This window comes from Eubalaena glacialis, chromosome 13 (assembly GCF_028564815.1).
Source record: "Eubalaena glacialis isolate mEubGla1 chromosome 13, mEubGla1.1.hap2.+ XY, whole genome shotgun sequence".
Classification (NCBI taxonomy): domain Eukaryota; kingdom Metazoa; phylum Chordata; class Mammalia; order Artiodactyla; family Balaenidae; genus Eubalaena; species Eubalaena glacialis.
In genome coordinates, this window is record NC_083728.1 from 77,507,758 (window position 1) to 77,527,363 (window position 19,606).

The 19,606-nt window shown below is 51.0% G+C and overlaps 1 protein-coding gene across 2 annotated transcripts in view; it reads right to left on the reverse strand.

Annotated features, from left to right (window-relative positions):
• Positions 1-19,606, reverse strand: part of GSG1L (GSG1 like) — a 210,404-nt gene that overhangs the window by 34,312 nt on the left and 156,486 nt on the right. For both annotated transcript variants that reach the window (XM_061209312.1, XM_061209311.1), the window contains one exon: positions 6,650-6,761. In XM_061209312.1, coding sequence (XP_061065295.1) covers positions 6,650-6,761 — 112 coding nt within the window. The remainder of the gene's footprint in view (positions 1-6,649; positions 6,762-19,606) is intronic.

A 19,606-nucleotide genomic window follows, 5' to 3' on the forward strand; every position in this document is an offset into this window, starting at 1 on the left:
TCCCTTGGGTCCTTAGCCAGCCTACTGTCTTCCCTCCACCTCTCAGAGGCTTATTATGTTTGTTTTATGTATAATGTCCGGGATTTCAGTTGTACTTAGCAGGAGGGTAGGGAGAAGTGTGTCTGCTCCATCTTCCCAGAATTGCAAGCCCTTCTTATTTGTTTTCGGATTGTCTTCCCCCACACTCCAGAATGTCAGCTTTATGAAAACAGGAGCTTTATTTTGTTCACTGCTATATCCTTAGCACCTGAAACAGTGCCTGGCACATAGTAGGTGCTCAATAAATATCTGTAGAATGAATAAATACAGATAAAATAAAAACAGACAGAAAAAAAACTGTTCTGGTTTTGATGTGGGTGAGGGGTTCAGGGGTGCATCTGTGAGTCTTCAACTTCCCTGCTCCCCCAAACCCCCGGCTCTCAGGCCCCCATGCAGGGCACAGATTGAAAACTTCGAGTCTGGAATGCCTGCTGGTGTTTGCAGCTTACATGGCTGGACTGGTACAGTGAGGTACGTGGGTGGTTGGCCTGGTTTTTGGAGACGAGGACAGAGTGGACACTGTGACACGGATTGGGGGGGGAAGGGGGGTGGCTGTCAACTAACTCTCTGTCTTCTGGGAGCTACAGGGGTGAGTCGGGGGATGCTAGGGGACCAGATTCAGAGATGCATGGATGCCACCTTGAAATCCACCCCAGGCCCTGTTCGGTGGAAAGATTGTACCTGGTCACTGAGGGAGGCAGCCCCCGTCCACCTGCAGGCCAGATGGGCATAGAGTCACTGTGTGGGGCAGGACATGGCGCAGATGCTCCTAATGTAGGCCATCCTCAGTGCCTGTGAACTGAAGGGGCCAGGAGATGATGACGGCAGGTTCTGGGGGCCCATCTGGTCCATCCATGGCAGCAGGGCACCCTTGGGCACCACAGTGCTCTCTCCCTGCCCTGGTCTTAGAGAAAAGGAGGCCAGTGCCACCTGCCTGGCGGGGGGGGGGGGGATGAGTAAGAGCAAGCGATTCCTGCTGACCACACAGCCTCTCGGTAACACCAGCAAACACCCTGTCCAGTGGTTCTTTGCGGCCAAGGCTCTTTCAGAAACCCCTCCTCCCACTGCAAGGGATCAACTTGCTGAAATGCCAGCTAGGCCCTGCAGAGAGGGCAGGGCAGCCTGGGATCCCCAGAGAGGGAAAGGAGCTAGCCTGCTGTTTCCACAGGGTCATGTAGACTGAAGAGGAGGGGAGGGGAAGAAATGAGGACAGTGGTGAGGCCACCACATGACACACAGATGGGCCCCAGAAGCAAACAGAGAGGCATCACCCTCCTGGGACCTGGCCTAACTTGCTACTCTCTTGCTGCGTGACCTGGGACAAACTACTTAACCTCTCTGGGCGTCCAGCTTTTATAAGCTACAACTCCATGATGTTCTACTACCCTCATTCTGCCACGTGAATGCTCAGGATTGGGGTATCACCGTGTGTGCTAGGGTAGGAGGGCCCCTTTATCCACCCCTCTCCATTTTGATCAAATGCAAAACGGAAGTAGAAAGTGACTAGCTTTCCATTCTCCCACCATCACCAGGAAAACTGACATGTTGACATTCCAATTGGGGTCACAAACTCCAATTCCTGCAGGGTCAGACAAATGACTAAGTGAGGAAATTGTAAGGAAAGGGAAGGCAATAGCGAGCAGTGGGGACTGGGGTAAAGTAGAGAGCAGGTGCCTCATCTAAAGGGGGCAGCCTCTACTCAGCTGAAGCTGCCTGCTGCCATGCGGCAATGCAGGCTAGACACAGACATATCTTCCAATAGTCAAGAGAAGGCAGAAACCTGGATTTTTATGTAAAGTTTTTACGAATTTGAATGATAGAAATAAATGCAAATTAAAAAAAATAAAAACCACTGTGGCAGGTCAAACAAAATATCTACAGGCTGGGTTCAGCCGTGGGCTTCATGCAGTTTGGAGCCTCTGAAGCTAATTGTGTGACTTGGGCTTTTGCCCTTTCTGAGCCTGTGTCCTCATCCGTCAAGTAGGCATGGCAACCCCTCCGAGTGGGAGTCAATGGCAGGACCGGAAAGCTCAGGGCTTGTAAAGTGCCTCCTGCTGTGCCTGGTACAAAGGAGGCGCTGACCAACCTTGGTCTCATCCACCCCTTCCCCACACCAAGCATCTGCTGTGTCCTCGTGCCCCCCACCCCCCAGGGTCTTGCCTTGGCACTGTCATAGGAGGACCTGGAGAGAGTTAAGACAAAGAGCTGAAAAAAAGGAGCAGGCAGGAGAGCTGGAGGGACCGGGGTGCAGGGCAGGGATGGGGTTCCGCAGCTTAATGGGGGCCCATGGAGGGGAGTCTGGGTGTGAGGGGAGCGTGCGGCCAGGGCTGGATCTCAAGGAAACACTAAAGTCCTGAAAACAAGCATGAGCAGCAAGTCGGGGGAGACTGGGGAGAACGGAGCGCAAGGGGCTGCCTGCATGCCCACCGGATGTCATCCTCTTGGACATTTGGGTCACATGTCTCTCAAAAAGTGACAGTGGCATTACCAAAGGCCCAATGTCATTATCACCATTTATAAACACTGCCACTTAACGGAGCAGTTACTGTGTATACACACTTTAAGAGCTGGGTGTCACATGGCCCTCACAATAACCCCATTAGACCTGCATTACTGTGATCCCTACTCCAGAGATGAAGAAGCTGAGACTCGGAGAGGATGGGTCGCTTGCCTTTAACAGCAAAACGCATCGAGCACATTCTCTGTGCTAAGTGCCTCATGTGCGTTATTTCACACAGTCTCCAAAGATGCCCCCCACCCCTGAGACACACCTCCTGGGGTTCATGCTTCGTGCAGCACTTTCTCCTTGACTCTGGCCCCATTACTTGCTCTTGACCATCAGAATGCAGCAGACATGACACTGCGTGTTTTCTGAGGCAGGGTCATGAAATAAACTTGCAGCTTCCACTTGGATCTCTTGGGACACTCTCCAGGGACCCAACCACCGTGGCTGAGAAGCCAGACTCGCTGACAGCCGAGCTCCCAGTGCCAGCCAGCGCCGACTGCCAACATTGTGAGGGGCCACCCTGGACGCCTAGCCCAGCGGGGCCCCAGAGGACTGGCCCCAGACAGCATCTGACTGAAACATCGTGGAAGAGCCCGAACCAGGACCACCCAGCTGAGCTGGGTCAACCCACTGAACCATAAGAGATAATAACACATTTTTATTTTAAGCCACTAAATTTTCTGATGACGTTTGATAAATCAACAGAGAACTAGAACACCACTCACAAGAGCCCCATGACGTGGAAACTCAGGCTGTCCCCATTTTACAGCTGAGGATACTGAGGCGCAGGGAGGGTAAGTGACTTGGCCAGGCCCACAGTTGGTGAAGGTCAGGGTCAGGATCTGCTCCCAAGCTGTCTGATTCCAGAGGCCGCCCCTCAACCACCCCTTTATGCTGCTCACAGTGGCCGGCAGTGCCCATCAGGGTGAGGTTTGAACCCAGGCTGGTGGACCCCTAACCGTGGAACCTTCGCCTTCCGGTGCAGGTGTGGCTCTCAAAAGCTGGTCCCCAACATCCGTTGAGCTCCTCAGAAGCCCCAACCAACAAGCCCCTGCAGCCCGTTCTTCCTCTCCTGTTGGGCCAGGAGACAGAGGCTGGTGCTGTCTTGCCGTGGAGCTGGCCTCCTCCCTGGTGGGGGGCTGGGGGCAGAATTTTGACAAATGGCCGCACACATATTAAACAAGAGAGATGACGCTGCACAGCCCTGGCAAGGCCCCCAGATGCGAGGGCTGAAAAATGGGGCTGATCCATCTTGCGGGCCTCAGTGACAAGGAGACATGGATCAGACCTAATAGGGGCCGCACACTGGGCACCGGCCTTAAATAAGTCAAATGGGAATTGGGTGCCCCTTGAGAGGCTGGCCCGGGGGGAGCTGAGGAGCAGGGCAGGAGGCCTGGCTTTCAGGGGAAGAAAGGTTCCCATGGGAGACCAGCAGCCTGGGCTCCAGGCCAGGTGGAGAGCCAGGGACTGCTGGAAAGATAGGCACGTATGGGGAGGGGGTTCGGAATCCTGGGCAAGTGACCCAACCTTTCTGAGCCTCAGTGCCTACATATGCAACAGGGGGTTATTGCGCGTGTTAAATTTCATGTCAATAACGATAATATTAGAAGAACTAGTGTTCCCTGAGCATTTACATGTGCCATGTGCTAAACACACATGAACTGTCTTACTATTAGCCCATCCCCTCCGAGAGGCAGAATATAGAGGTTGAGAGCATGGGCTCCAGAGCCAGACTGCCCGGGTTCAAATCCCAGCTCCACTGCTCACAAGCTGGATGACCCTGGACAGGTTACCTAAGTTCTCTGTGCCTCAGTTTCCCCTCCATGAACCACCTACCTCATAGCACTGTTGTGAGGTTTCCCCACGACTGTTTTACTTAAAGGGATCAGGGTCTGTGTTGATGAGTCCAGGTCCCTTTAGGGCACATGCCTTTAGCTTTAAGGGGGCGGAGCCAAGCAGAGAGCGGGAAGGGGCAGAAAAACAGCAGGAGTCCCCACTGGTCACAAGCAAAGCCTTTCTTGCTCCATTCTGACCACCTTCCCCCCAAGAAGTCCTCTCACTGGCAAGTCTTTGCACCTGCCATTCCCCTGCCCAACACGCTATCTTATTCCCTCCTCCACCAGCTTGCCTGACCAAATTCTCCCCCGAGGACCCTCCCCAGGGGAAGCTGGGTCAGTGACCCCTTCTCTGTGCTTCCGTGGCTGTCTGTGACTCATCCCCACCCCCCCCACCCAGCCAACCACCCACATCATAGCATGGCTCAAAGTACTGTTTGTCCATTGTCTTAATCCCCTGTTACCACACTGTCTCAGCCACTGCTGGAGCCCCAGCACCAGCTGCCCCCAAATAAGTGCTCACTTGGTTAATATGTGTTAAATGACTGAGTGGATAAATGCCCCTAGGCACCAGAACCGGACCTGGATTCCCTGCGTAACAGACACCTGTGGTCACTGTCTTTCCAGTGCACATTCCTCCTTTTGAGAACACCTCGCTCCGCCCTTGCCCCACCCCCAGTTTTCCATTAGAGGACCTCTCCTCCATCTTCCTGTCCAAAAGTTTGGATGGGGCAACCCCAGCCTCTGTACCACATGACTTAGGCCAGACAATTAGAGCAGCTGAGTCTCCTCAGAGTCTAAATCATTGGTTGCAGTATGGTCACATGACTTAAGCTAACCCAGTGAAAGTTATAACCAAGATTTTGGCTGGCGATATTGGAAAGAGGCCCCACATCTCTGCTGGTATTGCTACATTTGTAACATGTAAGACTAGAGCTGGGCTTGGTGACCAAATTTGCTACCACCTGGGGAAAAGCTGCTTATGAATAAAGCTGCCACAAAGAGAATGGAGTCAGAAGTGGGGAGAGAATGACTGAGTTCCTGATCAGTCACCTGACCACCTGGATCCAGCTGTGCCTGAAGCAGACATTGTGGTAGCTCACCCAGCATCCATTCCACCCACTTACCATTTGAGAGTTTTGGACTCATTCCTCGTTCCAGAGGAATGGTCCAGCTGAGCCAATGTGCTCATGACTCTCCCCCAGCCATGGTGACGATTCAGAAGAGAGAAAATGACTTAAGTTGGGCTCATCAGAGGGAGGCTTGAGACTTTAGTGAATGTTAGGGAAAGAGCTCTTTCTTCCCCTGTATGTGAAGGAAGAAGCACCAGCTTCAAAGAAGCTTTCTCACCACTAGGAGGGAAGCCTACCCAGAGACAGAGTTAACATGGGGAGTGGGCAATGCTCAGGTGACCACAGAGGAAAAAAACTCAGCCCTGATGACATCAGAAACTCTGGATCAAGCGTTCCCTGAAGTCCATGCCAAGCTGCACTTTCCATTTACAGGAACCAAGGTATTTCCTTATTGACTGGACTGAGGTGGGTGGGTTTTTCTGTTACAATCCATGCCCCGACCCCCAGCTGAGCCAACTGGGTTTTTCAGTTCCATGAACTAATACACACCTCTTGTTTACTTAAGCTTGGGACTCTATCACTCACAAGCCAAAGAATCTTGACGGATTCTGCCTTTCTTTTGCACACCATGCTCTGAGGTGCTGGCCCCTGCTCCCTGTAGCCAGAGCCCTTCACTAGGCTCTCGACAGCTTCCATCCCACCTTCCAGAGCAGCCTCTAAGGCAGAGGCTGGCCAACTTTATCTGTAAAGGGCCAGATAGTAAATATTTTAGGCTTAGTGGGCCATTCAGTCTCTATCACAACCACTCAGCTCTGCCATTGTAGCGTGAAAGCAGCTGTAGACAATATGTAAACGATAAGCCTGGCTATGTCCCAAGAAAACTTTATGGACACTGAAATCTGAATTTCCCATAATTTTCTCATGTCCCCAAATATTTTTCTTCTTTTGATTTATCTGTTCAAGCATTTAAAAATGTAAAAACCATCCTTAGCTTGAGGGCTACATAAAAACAGGTGATGGGCTGGATTTGGCCCAGAGGCCATAGTTTGTCAACCACAGCTCTAGGATCTCAAAGCGTCTTTGGACTCTGGGCTTCCCCCCGATGCCCCACCTTCCTCTGTTTCCCAGCTGGGTTGAGCTACTGAAGTTCCAGCATGCCTCGGGGCTCCGGTGTCTGAAAGTCAAAAGCCACTTACCAGAAGGACCACCCGTAGTCCCAGGAATGGGGCCTCCAGTCTTCAGGGCCGAGGCTCACGGTGACCTGGAACACCTGCGTGTACATCATATGGGCTACCATTCCCAGGAGACCTGTGAGGGGGGAGCAGGACAAGGTGTCAGGAAGCAAGGTGGGGCTTTGTCTACCCACCAGGGGCCTGTTAGCGCTGGGGAGAGCATGGACCCCCAGGGAAGGACAGTCAGCAGGACTGGAACACGGAAGACCAGAGGGCGGTGGTTTTCTAAGCCTGCCAAGGAGTTTGAGTTGAGCCGAGGGCAAAGGGAGACCCTGGAGAAATGTAAACAAGGGAGACACAGAGTCAGATCTGCTTCTGGATGGGCAAAGTTTTTCTGTTAGGGACCAGATAAGTAAACATTTTAGGCTTTGTGGGTTTCAACTCTACTGTGGCAGCACAAAGAAGCCATAGACAGTACATAAAGGGATGAGCATGGCCGTGTACCAATCAAACTTTATTTACAAAAGCAGGCGTTGGGCTGGATTTAGCCTGTGGGCCAGAGTTTGCTGATACCTGTGTTAGAAGGTCATTTGGGAGAAGTTGCTTAGAGAATGTTTATCAAACTGCAGGTCTTGACTCACTAGACTAGTGGATTGTGAAATCAACTTCATGGATTGCATGGATTGCAGCCAGCATTTAAAACAAACAAACACGGACTTCCCTGGTGGTGCAGGGGTTAAGAATCCGCCTGCCAATGCAGGGGACACCGGTTTGAGCCCTGGTCCGGGAAGATCCCACATGCCGTGCGCCACGTGCCTAGAGCCTGTGCTCTGCAACAAGAGAAGCCACCACAATGAGAAGCCTGCAACTAGAGGAAGCCCGCAACTAGAAAAACCCTGCACGCAGCAGCGAAGACCCAACACAGCCAAAAATAAATAAATTAATTAATTTAAAAAAATAAAAAAAGTAAACAAACAAGAGTGGAATGGAATAGATATCTGATACCATCAAATGTAGCAGAAGTAAATATTGTTTTGTGAAACTTTTCAGTTCTATACATGTGCGTGTCCACGCATCATGCACGTGCGTGTGTATAGCGATTGTAATATGAAATGTTTTTCCATGGTCATGTCAAAAATCTTGAAACCCACTGGCTGGGAGAACTCTGATTCCAAGGGATCTGAGGGGGAATCCTTTTCCACCACGTTTCCACTGTGTGGCCCTGGGCGAGGCATCTCACTCTTCTGAGCTTCAAGTCTTTCAACCCTAAGATGAGGATTATGACAAGTAAGGTGAAAAGTGGCTGAAATGAAGCGAGGCAGCCTCCATGTCTGCTGCCTAGCGGGCATGCAATCGTTACAGTTACCAGGATTATTATGAACCTGGGGACATTGCTCGTGTGGACTATGGCATCTGGAGCCTTTGTGGGCTAACTGGCATGGACCTAATTTTCAGATGGAGTGATACAGTATTGATGAGGAGGGAAGAGATAGGTGACAAGAGGAAGGAAGGAAACCAACAATGCATGTGCACCTACTGTGTGCCAGGCACTCTGTCAGACTCGTTCACCTCCATTACAGTATTATCGTTTAATTTTCATGACAACTCTCTGAAGTAAGTATGATGATGTGGGCCATGTACCGTTGTTCAGGCTGCCCACTGCACATCTCCATATGGCTCCATTCACGTCACAGTCTATGTGCACATCACTCCCCGGAGTTGAAGCAGAACCACACCTCCAAGGCTGTATATAGTAGCCCTGAATATGATTATTCCCATTTTACATGTGAGAAAACAGAAGCTCAGAGTGGTCAAGTCTGTCCCAGGTCACAAAGGGAGTAGATGGCTTAGTTGTGACGGGGGCCCAGATGCAAATGCCCTTAAAGCCAGGGCTCTTCCCACGCTGCCTAGAATGCATCTGTCCTCCCCTTGTTGCCCCAGTCACCCTTTCCCCTGTGGAGACGAGAGAAGAGATGGAGATAAGGAGAGAAGGGGTAGAGATAAGAAAAGACAGAAGTAAAGAGGCAGTGAGGTACCGAGTCCTGAAACCCAGCCTTGCGGGCAGGTGTGAGGGCAAAGGGGGACATCCTGTGTTGTCATGGTGTGAAGGTAAATGTTTAACACCAGGTTCCCCAAAGAGAGAGAGAGAGAGAAAAAGCTATGATTTGTAGCGTTCGCCAATTTCCATGGTGTGAATAATCCCACCATGGCCAATTTCAAGCTACCCGTGTAATGTCACTGAAAGCGGAGTAGAGAAGAGGTGTGCACAGTCGGGTCTCGGGAGCTGAGCCAGCAGGATCCAGCACACCTGTCTCCTTCCTGTCACCTGACCCCAGGCCCCACGGAGACAGAGGACTCAGCGCTGGTTGCCTGTATCTCTGGGCCGGGGCCAGCCCCTCATGGACCTCTGGCCTCAGATGAGAGCTGCTCTCCAGGGCTGGCGGGGAGCACCTGAGTCAGGAAATCCAGGGAGAGGGTGACTGTGACAGGTGCTGAGGCCCCCGAAGATCCCCTAAAGGCTCAGCCTTCCCCAGCTGTCTCTGCCAGGCTTAGACCTCATCCTCTGTCATACCCCGGCAGGTATGCTAGAAGCCTCTCAGGTCCCCTCTGCCTTGGCTCAGTTTGTTAGAAGGAGACAAGGGCTGAGCCACATGGGTATCTTATTTATCTTTACTTGACACAATTCCTGGTGAACTTCCAAGAGGTACATAACAGACGTACCTTATTCTTTGGAACTGATGCATAAGATTCCCTGATAATGATACACCATGTTTCATTTATCCAATCAGTTGATGGTATTTAAGTTATTTCCAGCTTTTTGCTCTCTAAGCAATGCTGCAATGAACACATTTCTACAAGTCTCTTTGTGCGGACAAGCAAGTATGCCTCCAGCGTGAACAACAAGAGGAACTGCCAGGTCGTAAAGCGTGTGCATTTTAAATTTTAATCAGTGTCTGTGAACTGCTCTCCCGAGCAGAGGTACCGTGTCGTACTTCCGCCAGCTTTGTGAGAGTCCTCACCCAAATCTTCACCGATACTTGATATTATAAAACATGAACAATTTTGCCCATTGCATGGTAAAAAATGACACCTCAACATTGTTTTAAGTTTTATAATTTCCCTCATTACTAGTGAGCTTGGGCATTTTTCATGTTATTTATTAACCATTTTTATTTCTTCTTCTATGACTGTGCTGGTCTGTATCCTTTGTCAATTTCCTTTTATTAAAAATCTTTCTCCTTATCAATTGATAGAAATTCTTTATGTATTCTGGATACTAAACCTGTCTATTGTATAGACTCCAAATAGCTTACTGCTTGTCTTTCCCTCTGTACAGCACAGGGGAAAAAGCACTTTTTTTTTAAGTAAAAGATTTTATTTGTTAGAGCAGTTTTAGGTTTACAGAAAATTAAGCGGAAAATACAGAGAGTTCCAGAGTTCCCAAATGCCCCCTCTCTCTGCCTTCACAGTTTCTCCCATGATTAACATCTTTCAACAGAGTGTATATTTGTTACAGTTGATGAGCCAATAGTGATATATTATTATTAATGAAATCCATAATTTACATTAGGGTTTACTCTCTGTGTTGTACAGTCTATGGATTTTGACAAATGCATAGTGACATGTATCCACCATTACTGTGTCCAATAGTTATGGCCCTAAAAACCCCCTGTGCTCCACCTGTTCATCCCTCCCTCCCCACTCCTTCTGAACCCCTGCTAACCACTGATTTTTTACTGTCTCCATAGTTGGGGTGCTTTCAGAATGTCATGTAGTTGGAATCACACAGTATGTAGCCTTTTCAGATTGGCTTCTCTCACTTAGCAATATGGATTTAAGGTTCTCCCCTATCTTTTCATGGCTTGTTTGTTCTTTTCCTTTTATTGCTAAATAATATTGCACCATATGGATGCATCACTTATTGAAGGACATCTTGGTTGCTTCCAAGTTTTAGCAGTTATGAACAAAACTGCTTTTGTCATACATTTTGATATTTAATACAGTCAAATTTAGCAGTCTTTTGCTTTTTGGTTTTTGCTTCCTGTGTCTACTTTAAGAAAACCAACACCATAAGCACATTATCCTATATTTTTTCTAACATACTTATAGATATTTATGTTAATTCATCTGGAATTTATCTTGGTGAATGGTGTGAAGTAAGGATCTAACTTAATTTTTTTTTTAATGAGTCTTTAATTGCTCTGAACCCTTATAGAAGGGACTGTTCTTTCCCCAATGATTTTTGATAACACTTTTATACCACATTCCAAGCCTCACATTACATGAGTCTATTCCTAACTCTCATTCTGTGCCATGGATCTCTCTCTGTTCCTGTGACAATGCCACACTATTTTTTTGTTTTGCTGTGCCGCATGGTTTGTGGGATCCTAGTTCCCTGACCAGGGATGGAACCCAGGACCCCAGCAGTGGAAGCTCGGAGTCCTAACCACTGGACCGCCAGGGAATTGCCGCCCCCTGTTTTTTCAATCATTGTAACTTACGGTGGAGTCTGTTAGCTGGAAGGACAGGTGTCTCTTCCTTTCGGCCCATTGCTCATTCCCTCTAGAAGTGCTTCCCTACCCAGAACCTTGCTTCCTCTGTGGGGCTGGACCCCTTCTTTAGCCCCACCCCCCAACCCCACCCACTGCCCAGGTCCTTTTCTGAAGGCTGGACTTGCTCTCTAAACTCTCAGCTGTTGTAACGTTCAGCTTCTTCCTCACCATGTCTGTCCAGATGCTACCCAAGTTATCTGACCTGTCAGTGCCTTGGTTCTCTCATCTATAAAGTGGGGATAACAGTAGACATAGGTAATTCCAGAGAACATCCACTGAAGAAGGAAAACGTTCATGAGAACAACTGCTCCATGTACTAGGACAGTGGGGACAGAACAGTATTTTAATACAAAAACTACCAACCAGACCCAGAAGCTGGACCCAGCCTGTTGGCAGAATAATTAATTTTCCAAATTGTTAGTTTAGAAATGCATTGATTTCTCAATTGAATCCCATTTATTCCCAAATATGAAAGGCCATGCTGTAAGAAAATTCAATAAATGAATATTACAAATCATTCAAAGATAGGCTGGTGAGATTTTCTGATTGCATTCTAACGAGTCTGCTTAAAAAAACAGAGCCCTCAATCAAGTTTCTGGAAGCACGTTTGTTCTGTAAAGTGAGGTCCACCACCAGTAGCATCTGCTGTAACAATCCTCAGCAGAAGGAATTGTTTCCAGCTCACTCTGAATTAAAAAGTGACTTTCTGCTGAGTTACGGCACCTCCTAAATCAGTGGCAACTAAACGAAGGCAGCTTTCTGTGCTGCTTCCTGGCATGGACTTACACCACGAAACTCACAGCTGTAAATCTCTCATCCTGTGGTTTCTGGAACCTCCCAACTCCTGACACCATAAATGGGATTCTCAGCCCCTGTGGTGAGGCAGGCATGGCTCCTCCCTGCCCCTGCGGGACCTTGCAGAGCACTGACGGGTGGGGGATGCTGGCTGAGGGCTCAGAGCTGGGCTGGGGGTGATGCCACCCAGAACCCAAGGCAAAAAGAGCTGCCATGACTCCCAGGCCTGCCCTCCGCTGGTCAGACTGAGGAAGCCGAAATCTGTGGTCAAGGCCGGAGGGGCTGGTGTCGGGGCCAGAATTAAGAGCCAAAGTCAGGAGAGTCAAAAGGTGAGCCCACAGTAAAGCAGGGGTGAAACAAAGGGAAAGGGAGGGTCTGGTTTCCAGCTCTGTCTCTTACAAGCTATATGACCTTGGGTAGATGACCTTGCCCGTCTGTGCCTCAGTTTCCTCAACTGTAATATGGGGATAATAATAATGCCTACCTCATAGATTGATATGAGGATTAAGTGGCTTATACTGTAAAGCATTTAGAATAGTGCTTGGCAGATAATAAGCCCTACATAAGTGTTTCATGAATGAATGAATGAATGTATGTTTGAGACTCACTGCGTAGGCCTGCTTGACCTCACACTAGTCCAGGGACCAGGTCTGTTTTCTCTCCACTGAATCCCTAGCACCGAGCCCAGGGTCTGGCACAGTAAGTGTTCCATACGTGTTTGTTAAATGAATAGATGGTTCGTTCCGTTCAATGCTGATTGCAGGGTGCTTGGGAGAGCTGCACTGCCTGCTGTAAAGGTCCAGGGTCTGGGATATGGGAATGAGCTAGGACAGGGCCAAATCTGAAAACTCTGGAGAGCAAATTGTCTCTGTACAGGAACAAACGTCAGACTCATCATTTGTTTATTTATCATTCATTCATTCATTCAATGAATATTTATCACTGCTTTTCACATGCCAGGCACTGTTCCTGGGGGCGGGGGAGGGGTCTGCTCTCAGAGGTCTCAGGTTCTAGTGGACAGATCCAGACAATGAGCACATTGATTAACAAGAAAAAGTCAGGCGGTGAAAAGTGTGGTGATGAAAATAAAATAGGGCAAATGCCTGGGGCTCACTTCAGAGTGGGCGGTCATGGAGGTCATGGAGGGCCTCTCGGAGGAGGTGACACTTAAACAGAGGTTTGAATGGGGAACTGGAGGCAGCCACAGAGAGGTCTGGGAAAGAGCATTCCAGACAGAGGGAGTGACCGGCTGGGGCAAAGGCTTGAAGGCAACCAGAGCCTGACCTTAGCAGGAAGGGGAGAGAAGGTTCGGCAGAGTGGGAAAGGGGCGGGGCGGGGGGCGGGGTAGAGACGGGTCAGGAAGGCAGGCGAGGACCAGGTCATCCAGGACCTTGTAGGTCACAGTGAGGGATCTGGCTTTCTTCTAAGTACTATGGGAAGCCATAGTAGAGGGCTGAAGCCGGGGCCTAATTTATGTTTTCAGATCATTCTGATTACTGTGTGAAGACAGGTGATGGAAGCTGGGGTAAAGAAGGGCGCCCAGGCCAAGCTGCTGCTGCTTGGTCTCAAGTTGTTGCCAGCTCTGGGGCAGGTTTCGAAGGTGGAGTCCACAGGACCTGCTGATGGGCGGGGTGTGAGGGACCAGGGCTACCCAGAGATTGGGATGACCTTGGGGTTTGCGTTTGGGCTATTGGGCAGACGATGGTGCCACTCATGAAGATGAAGAAGATGGAGGAAGTTGTCTGGGTGGGTCAAACCCCATTTGGGCTACATTAATTTGAAATGCCTATTTTATACCCAAGCTGAGACAACACACCAGTACTTGGGTGTACAAGTTTGGGGTCCAGGGGACAGTCAGAGCTGGAGATTTAAATGGGTGAGTCACTGGCGTACGGACATGGGCCTAGAAGAGGCCTGTAGGGAGAGAAGAGAAGGGCCGGGATGGAGCCAACATCCAGTGCTGAGCAGAACAGGCGGAGCCAGCAGAGGAGGGTGAGGCCCAGAGGCCCAGGCAGCAGGAGGAAAACCAGAGCGCAGCACTGCCGAGGTCAGGAGAAGGATGCGTATCGCGGAGGAGGATGCATATCGAGGAGAAGGATGCATATCGAGGAGAAGGATGCATATCGCGGAGGAGCAAGTGGTTTGTTAGATCAGAGATGAAGACAGGGAAGTGACTGCTGGATTTGCCAACATGGAGGCCATGGGGGACAGATGCTCCATGGAACACGCTGAGCAGAGGACAGAAAACAGCCAAACAGTTAGAGAGAAGACGTCCAAACTTGCTGCATGGAGAAGCAGAAAAATGAGGTGATAGCTGGAGCAGGCCTGGGGTTCAGGGAGGGATCCTGAAGAGGGGAGATATAGGATGCTCCTGCACTTACCCAGAGTGCTCGAGTAGACAGGGGGAGCCTGAGGCTGCGGAGGAGCCAGACAGCAATTGTAGAAGCAAGGGGAGAGAGAAGGTTCTGGAAGGCGGAGGAGCTGGCTTTTTTTTTTTTACTTTATTTTTTTGGCCAGTTTTTTTTTTTTAATTAATTAATTAATTTATTTATTTTTGGGCGTGTTGGTTCTTCGTTTCTGTGCGAGGGCTTTCTCTAGTTGTGGCAAGCGGGGGCCACTCTTCATCGCGGTGCGCGGGCCTCTCGCTATCGCGGCCTCTCTTGTTGTGGAGCACAGGCTCCAGACATGCAGGCTCAGTAGTTGTGGCTCACGGGCCTAGTTGCTCCGCGGTATGTGGGATCTTCCCAGACCAGGGCTCGAACCCGTGTCCCCTGCATTAGCAGGCAGACTCTCAACCACTGCGCCACCAGGGAAGCCCGGAGCTGGCTTTTGATGAGAGCAGGGATGCTTGGTCCAAGGGAACGGGAAGCAGGGCGTGCGAGTGAAGATCCCAGTACTGGGGCGGCTTTGCCTCTCCCTCTCCCCGATGAGACCAGGCCACCAGCCGAGAGCGAGACGGCGGATGTAGGAGTTTTGAGGAACCAGGAGATGGTGTGAAATGGTCCTTTCAGAGCGTGGGAAAGCACAGAAAAACCGTGGCAGTGCGTGTGGCTGGCGGGGCAGTGCTGCTGCGTGTGAGGCCTGAGCTCAGGAATTTAAAGTGAGACCGGGCAGCATGGCCAAGGGATTCGGGTGAGGGGAGAGGAGTCAGCCTGGCCATGCAGAGTGGTGCCTCCTGGGTCTGGAGGACACACAGAAGGGCCAAGCCATGATGCCTCCCACCAGATAGGGATACGGAGCAATGATGCCCAACTGAGTTCCAGAACTCCTCTTGCCTCCAGCCCCACTTCTCTTTTGCAGGGTTTGTATGTATTATGTTAGTGGCATGCTCCACTTAATTGAGATAGCAGAGGAATCAGCTGATGAATTAATTTATAATAGAGTTTATCATTAAAGATGCTGTTCAAGTTATTACTCAGAACACTCGGGGAGTGTTCATGTCTAAACAAACATTCCGTGTACGTGGGCACTGGCCTGGATTTCCCAACATCCCATGCATGTCATGTCAGGGACGTAAGACAGAGGGGCCAATGGGGACTTGGAGGAAGCTGAAACCAGATGAGGTGGGGCACAAAGGTAGCAAAGGGAAACCCCTGCTAGGGCAGCCTGACTTTTAGTCGCCGAGCATGTACTGAGCACCTGCTGTGTACCAGGCCTCCTTCTAGCTGGGGGAATATGCCTGGGAATGAGAGACCTGGCTTTCAACGCTCTCAGGGAGGTGAGAGACAGAAAACTGGGGACGACTGTGTGGCAGGGCAGCCAACGGGGGAGGCCAGGGTCCTGCGGGAACCCTAGCTGGGCTCCTAGGCCAGGTTTAGGTGGGGAGGTCAGGAAAGGTGTCTAGAGGGGGTGACATCCAAGCTGAGAGGGAGCAGGAGGGCGGACCAGGCAGTGGAGCAGCTCTAGCAGAGCCCACAGGCAAAGGGGTTTGGTGGGGCCGTAATGGGCCGTTAGGTAGGGCATATGGGTGCAGAGAGCGGCTGCTGGAAGGGTAAACAAGAGGCTGCATGGAAAATTCTGAAGCCATCCTGGGAGTTCAGGCTTTCTCCTGAGGGCAATGGGCAGGAATTGCATAATTGTAAGTTCGGGGCGAGAACCAGGCGGCCTTTTTTTAAAGCCCTCTCTTCCTGCTGGTGGAGGACGGACTGGCAAGAAGGTGGGAGCAGGGAGGTCCGGGAGGGGCAGCTGCAGTGAGAGGTCGAGGCCAGGCCAAGGGTGCTGAGATTAAGAGGTGGGCGAGCAGGTGGCTGGAGGGTCACGTCTGGCACCGCTGAGAGGGATGGATTCCCAGCAAAGCCTCAGGGCACTGGAGAGACCTGACTCAGGAATGGGGACAGAGTGGGAGAAGCTGGCGGGAGTGACCCAATTAACATCAGCCCTATAACATCCTCCCACAGAAAGAAAACTCTGAGATCCTAAGGGCAGGTATTTCATGACACCAATCAACTGGGGGCAGACAGAAAAAGAAATCCCTTATCTATGCAAATCTCGAACATCCATCCAGATGTCTGCCCTGACAGGGGCTAAAGGCTGACTCTCCCTTCTGCCCTTTGGCCTGGGGAGGACCCCACACCGCTGCGGATGCCTGCACTTAAAACCAACCCCAAGAAGCTAAGCTGATGCTGTTTAAAGCTTGCCCAGATCTATTTTTAAAGAACAGGCTATTTTTAGATACTCTCCAGAGAATCCGCAGCCTCTCTTGGTAGCATATTTCAGGGTTTAAAAAGTTCTTCCTTACACGTAACCTAAATCTTTCCAGCGCCAATTGAAGCTAATTTCTTGCTCTGCCCTCTGAGGACAAGGGGGCTGGGGAGTGAGCTGGTTGGCATCTTCCTGAGAAGAACCTTCCCGGAGCTTGGCAATTACCGAGTCACCCCTCAACTCTGTCTTCTTGGCACTAGATCATTCCAATTACTCTGCCCTTGCTCCAAAGGTCTCCTTCTGGGCCCCTTGAGTTATCAGCACCACTCCTGATTGGATTCTGCCCATTTCTCTATTTGCCTTTTCAAGTGAAGTGGCCCAAATCAGAGGTGGCATTTAATGAGGGACCAAGGTTTACTGAACCCTCACCAGCCTCGTCCACCCGGCTACCCCCATCCAGCCCTGAGATGATGAATGGGCTAAGACAGCCCCCTCACCCAGGGGGCGGGCGTCTAGAATGAGTCCTGAGGCCACGCCCCCAGTTCCCAGTGAATCTTGGGGTGGCCCGGGGCAACTTGGTGGTGGATGATTTTTTTTTATATTAGTGGGTATGTCCCCATACCCTCCTTCATTAGGGTAACTAGATATAAGACCTCGATGGCCTCGGCTATCACAGAGGACTGAGAAAACAAGAATCAAACCCCTGGCTTTGGGGATTTCAAAAACCTACATGCAGGTGTTCGAAGAAAAGGTTTGGAAGAATATATGATCAAGCAGAGCCAATTCCTCCTCCCCTCCACCTGGAGACCAGGTAAAGTTGCCCGCCTGGGGGAAGTGGGAGAAGAGGAGGAGGAGGAGGAGAGGATAGTGGGTCCCAGGAGAGAATGGATGCAACGATGCAGGCATGAGCAGGGCAGCCCCCGAGGGGGCCCAGCCTCCTCTTTATTCCCGGGAACATATGGGAGTGAAGTGGCCTCCACGAAGGGTCCTGTCCCCATCTGAGTGGACCGGGAACATCCTGGGAGTCGGGCCACGTGCTCACAGACAGGGCCAGTACATCCTGTTCAGAATGACTGCTGTCTGCCTGGGTCCCGGCCCTCGACTCCCGTGTGACTCTTCACGTGGACAACCCCACTGTGACAGCCCTGGATGCCCCTAAGCCCCCCAGGATGGAGGGTCGGCCCTCTGGCCTAGAGGATGATGGTGCAAGGAAGAGGAGAAAGTCCCCCAGCCCGTGCTTGGGTGGGACTGAGTAAAGCACGCTGGGAACCTCACACAGACATCCAGGCAGAGGCCGGAAGCCCCCTTCACAGATACACACACCCAAGTCACCGTCCTGCCCCTCTCCCACGTCTCCACCCTGGAAATCCACGCACCACGGCACGGGGTCTTGACATTCCACCCAAGCCTTGGACTTGGGCTGCCTCTGTGGGGAACAGTCCTGACCCTGTGAAACTGAGCAGGACCCTGTGGGGCTCCTGGACACAAAAGCCTTGCTGGGTCCCCCATTTCTTGATTACAGGAAATAGGCTTCATTCAGCCTCTATGACCTTCCCTCAGTTCCAAAGGGTAGGTTCAAACAGTTGCTAATTAGGGAAGGGACCGGACGGGGAGACAAGGGATGCGGAGACAAGGGAGGAACAGTCAAGAAACAATAGCGCAGCCTTGGGGCAGGGTCCCGGTTCCCCCTTAAGGGATACACATAAGAATATCTTTGAGCTGTTTTGCAGATACTGAAACCGCCCCCCAGGTGGGAGAAGTTAACTGTACGCTGCCCACAAGCACGTGGACCCCAGACTGGTTGCAACCAGAAGGTTGATGAGGCTGACTCCCAGTTACCTCACCGCCAACCAATCAGAAGAATGTCCATGAGCTGACCACACCCTCTTTGAACCATTACTATAAAACTCCTCACTACCCCCTCCAGGTCGGGACACACAGTTTTGAGGGCATTAGCCCGTTGTGGCCCCCTTTGCCTGGCAAAGCAACAAAGCTATTCTTTTCTACTTCACCCCAAACTGTCTCCGAGATTTAATCTGGTGTTGGGGTACAGAGGCCGGATTTGGCTTCACCTGGGCATGATGTTCCCAGCCACATGTCTGCCATGTGGCACCTTCTCAGAGGCTCCCAGCCAGCCTCACCTGCAGCCTCTAGGCCCTGTTGCTAAACGGAGATCCCTGAGGATCGCTGAGCACTTAGCGCAGGGTCCCGAGCAGTGGGAGCAAGGATCAGATGACTTATGACAGGGTGGAGGAGATCAGGTGACAGGGTGGAGGAGATCAGGTGACAGGGTGGAGGAGATCAGACGACAGGGTGGAGGAGACCAGACGACAGGGTGGAGGAGATCAGGTGACAGGGTGGAGGAGATCAGATGACAGGGTGGAGGAGATCAGGTGACCGGGTGGAGGAGATCAGGTGACAGGGTGGAGGAGACAGCCAGGGCAGACGGCCCTCTCAAGCCTTAATTACTGCTCACCCCTCCACTGCCCTACTAGATACAGTGGCTGAGAGTGAGAGGGACCGTATCACTGAGTGCGCAAGCCAGGACACCTTTGAGATGAAAGGGGATGTAACTAAAACTTACCCTGGGACAAGAGGAATACGGGCTCTTGACAATGGTGGTAGATAAATGAATGAGGGAATGAGCCCCAATCTCTCCAGCGATCCCCCTTCTACCTGTGGATGCCCCTAACCTTTACCGAGGGCTTTCCCTCTGCCAAGGACTTTTACACCTGCTGTTTCTCTGATGGGGACAGACTCCCCTTACGGTGTCCCTCTCACAAGTGAGAAAAAAAAAGTTCACCAAGGAGAGGTTACGTGCCTGACCGACAGTGCGGAATCCGGGAACAGAATCCACATCTTTTTTTTTGCCCAAACCTTCCTTCTTTCCTTCCTTGCTTCATTGCTTCTTTCCTTCCTTCCGCACGTAACAACGGAGCCCCTACTATGAGCCAGCACTGTGCTAGGGGCTGGAGAAAGAGATAAATGAGAC